Source organism: Cyprinodon variegatus, unplaced genomic scaffold, assembly GCF_000732505.1.
Source record: "Cyprinodon variegatus isolate N-32 unplaced genomic scaffold, C_variegatus-1.0 Scaffold1632, whole genome shotgun sequence".
In the NCBI taxonomy this organism is placed as follows: domain Eukaryota; kingdom Metazoa; phylum Chordata; class Actinopteri; order Cyprinodontiformes; family Cyprinodontidae; genus Cyprinodon; species Cyprinodon variegatus.
This window is the reverse complement of record NW_015152085.1, coordinates 107,711-111,201: the sequence shown is the minus strand read 5'-3', so window position 1 is coordinate 111,201 and position 3,491 is coordinate 107,711. Positions and strand designations below refer to the sequence as shown.

Sequence of the window (3,491 nt, the reverse complement as noted above, 5' to 3'; positions counted from 1 at the left end):
AGAGGATAAGGGCCACTGAAAAAAAATAAAAAAGTTAGCTGATTGTTACATTTTATTTCAGTATAATATGAGAAAAAAGTAATTCTGACTTAAATCTCAGAATTCTGACTGTATTCTGACAACTAAAAAACATGTTTGCATCCAGCCGTAGCCATGTCTGTTTTAGAGACTAAACTAGCTCTCTTGTTTTAATCACCTTCTGCTTTTCCATTAATGAAATAGCATCACTGGGGACCCCTCGGCCACGTAAAAAGTCGCCTTATTTGGTAATTTTTCACCAATGTGTTACTGGCCCTCCAAAACAACTCACATATATGTCATTGAAGATGAGTGCTCCCACATCCCTTCCTTCATGGTGCCCATCTATATTAAGATCCAAAATTCTGAGAAAAAGTCAGCATTCTGAGATTTAAGTCAGCATTCTGAGATTAAAGTCAGAATTCTGAGAAAAAGTTAGAATTCTAAGATTAGAGTCAGAATTCTGAAAAAAAAGTCAGAGTACTGAGAATAAAGTCAGAATTTTGAGATTAAAGTCAAAATTCTCAGAATAAAGTCAGAATTTTGAGATTAAAGTAAAAATTCTCAGAATAAAGTCAGAATTCTGAGATTAAAGTCAGATTTCTGAGATTAAAGTCAGAATTAAAGTCTGAAATTTTCCATATTAAACTGAAATAAAATTTAAAAATAAGTTAACTTTTTTTAGTTTTCCAGTGTCCCTAATCCTCTTCTGTATTTTTTGTACCTGGCAGCCATCTTGGATTTTTGAAATCTGACCTGCTTGGATATCTCTATATTTCAGTGTCGATTTCAGTACTACTCTTATGCTTTTTCCTGGGAGTTTTTTAAAAATCCAACCCCTGAGTATAAAAAGAGCATATAAATAGTGTAGTAAAAGGCTTTATAAAAAGGTATTCATATGAACGACAAAATTTTTAAGACTCCATTCGTTTAAAATACAGACTTAGAATTAGTCCCACTTTGCAGAACTTCAAAGATTGTACTTTTTTAGTCTATTTAGTTAAAGGGGTATGTTGATATTATCATAGTCACATTATTGTATATGAATATATAAGAAAGAGTAAAAACTATATGATCATGAAAATAAGGTAATACACTTCAAGCGTCCAGTCCGATTGTGTTTGAAAGTCATTTTGAGCCTAAATAGAATTCCAGAACCAGGTGCAATGAACAGACATAAACAGATCCGTGCATAACCTGCTGGCAGTACTACGGTATTGACGCAGCTGCTTACTAGAACCCCAGCATCTGGAAATGCTTTGCGGTTGTAGTGTTGCATTGTGATTTAACTAATTTAGCGTGTCCTGCCAGTAAGCCTGCTAATGAAGCCTGTCCTTGATGGTTACAACAACCCTGCGTCCACATCTACTGCTTTAATTCAGGATCTAGTTTAGCAATAAAGTGACAGTTGGCCGTTCAATTCAATCCTCCCGAGAGCCTCCTAAGAGAACATCAAGGGGGGAAAAAAATCCCTGTATCTACCAAATGTAAACAAGGAAAACGCATGAAGTTAAGAATAATTTTGATGAAATAAATTAAAAAAGTCTTAGATTTAAATCATTTTTTGGTTGAAATTATTAACTTGCTTGGCTCATTGATTCCTTGTTTTCCGATCATGTACATGCATAATATAATACATCTGGCCACTTGGTTTTGTTGTGTTAAATATACACAAAAAGGCTTAATTTACCAATAAACGGAGCAAAAGCAAAAAGCACAAAAAAACAAATGATAAACCAGCAACAAGCCAATATTTTTCAGAAAAGGTTGTATGCAACCAGAATAAGCTACTGATGTATTAAATTAAAAAGTCATATAACTTTTCAAATTAATACTAAGACAAACTAATAATAAGACTATGCCCCATTAAGCTCATTTTCTTTGTTTAAAGCAAATATGTTTAAGTTATCATTTCAGTCTAAGCTATGACAATGATCACTAGGATTGAGATGAAGGTCATTTTGCCAACTTTCAGTTGAACACTTGAAAACAAAGTTAATGCCATGGTTATCGGTCAGCACCGTTTCTGGGTCTTTGGAGAGCTGGAGAGGACAATGCGAGGGAATCCAACAGACCATTCATCAAAGGGCCAGTACTTCAGTCCAGGCAGTGAATAGGGTATTTCGTTGTTGGCATCCAGGTAAGCAATGAGCGTAGTGCCATAGGCTACAGCCATCACAATGAGAATGTGCCTGAAAAACATAAAAAGAGGCTAGAGTATGTCGAGTAAAATAAAGAAAAACAACCGCTGACCTAAAATCAATCAGAAACGCTAACATTCACCACTTTAACCTTTACCTTTCTCTTCTATCCAACTGTATTAATTTATTCCAAAAAAATCCGTTCTCCTAATTTTGTAGCATTTTTCATTGCTGAACTGCTTCCATTACATTTATGTAGTTGCTATATTTTTTGTCCAATCAGATTGCAGCCATAGTGCGTTGCTATGTCAATTCAATCTGCCCAGGGCCTCCAGAATCAGCAGCGCTGGCTGATGTTAACCATTATACTCCCGCTGCAGTGTGTCGCAGTGAGCTTGTCGCAGATATTTTTGAGTTATGCCCAATTTGAAGCGTGGTCGGCACTATGTTAATCCACAGCAGATGGACAAACAAGAACTAGCTGTGGGTCTAGATACAGCTGAGGAGGTGAGGAAGTGGGGGAAAGTTTGTGCGACAACGGAGGGACATGAGGGTGAAAAAGAGCGGGATCCAGGTGGAAAAAGGGTCCAAGCATTCTTGCGCACCTCGCTCTTCTAGCTGGTCCAACCTTACGAATTTTTTCCGCAATGGCGGTCATACAAACAGTAAGGTGCCAAACAGGAAATACGCATAGAGTAGAGCGGATGTAGATTTGACCAATCAGAGGCCTCCTGTCTGCTCACTGTCTGCGGTCACCTACAGTTTTGGAGAGGTGCAGCAGAGTGTCTGTGGAAGGAATGGGGGCATATCTGCTTTCACTGCGACACACACACGCAGACTGCCTGGTTTCTGAGTATAAATCAGCCTTTAGTCAGGAAGCCAGCCAATGGTCCCACCCTAACATCACCATTTTCTGTCCTCTGATTGGTCAGTTAGAACAAAAATGTTTACCGCCTAGTTAAGCTAGCGACAAATTGCATTTCAGGTTTGCTTTTGTTAAATGTTTTTCTGGCCTCAAGGGCTGTTATTAAATGGAGATACTAAGACTTCCTGCACAAAGACAGAGGATGGATTCTGTTTATAAATAATCAGCATCGCTGCTGATTGTGATATACTTTATATGTCACATATAATATGCATATTAAATCTGAATGGCTACTGATGATGTAACTGTTACAGAGCTGTGGTTATAGAATAGAGGTTTGCTATTTTCTTAACTGGGCTTCTTGCTTAATTGATCTCTGTATTCACCCTCACACTGATCTTCCTCTCAGTTATACCTGCGCTAGTTACATTTCGTACTTGAATTCTATATATTCTCTCTTTATATAT

General features: G+C 37.3%; 1 protein-coding gene across 1 annotated transcript in view; it reads right to left on the bottom strand.

Annotated features, from left to right (window-relative positions):
* Positions 1–650: 650 nt before the first annotated feature.
* Positions 651–3,491, bottom strand: part of acer1 (alkaline ceramidase 1) — a 14,481-nt gene continuing 11,640 nt past the window's right edge. Inside the window, exon 7 of the mRNA XM_015404089.1 lies at positions 651–2,210. Within this exon, the coding sequence (XP_015259575.1) occupies positions 2,033–2,210 (178 nt within the window). The 3' untranslated portion in view covers positions 651–2,032. The remainder of the gene's footprint in view (positions 2,211–3,491) is intronic.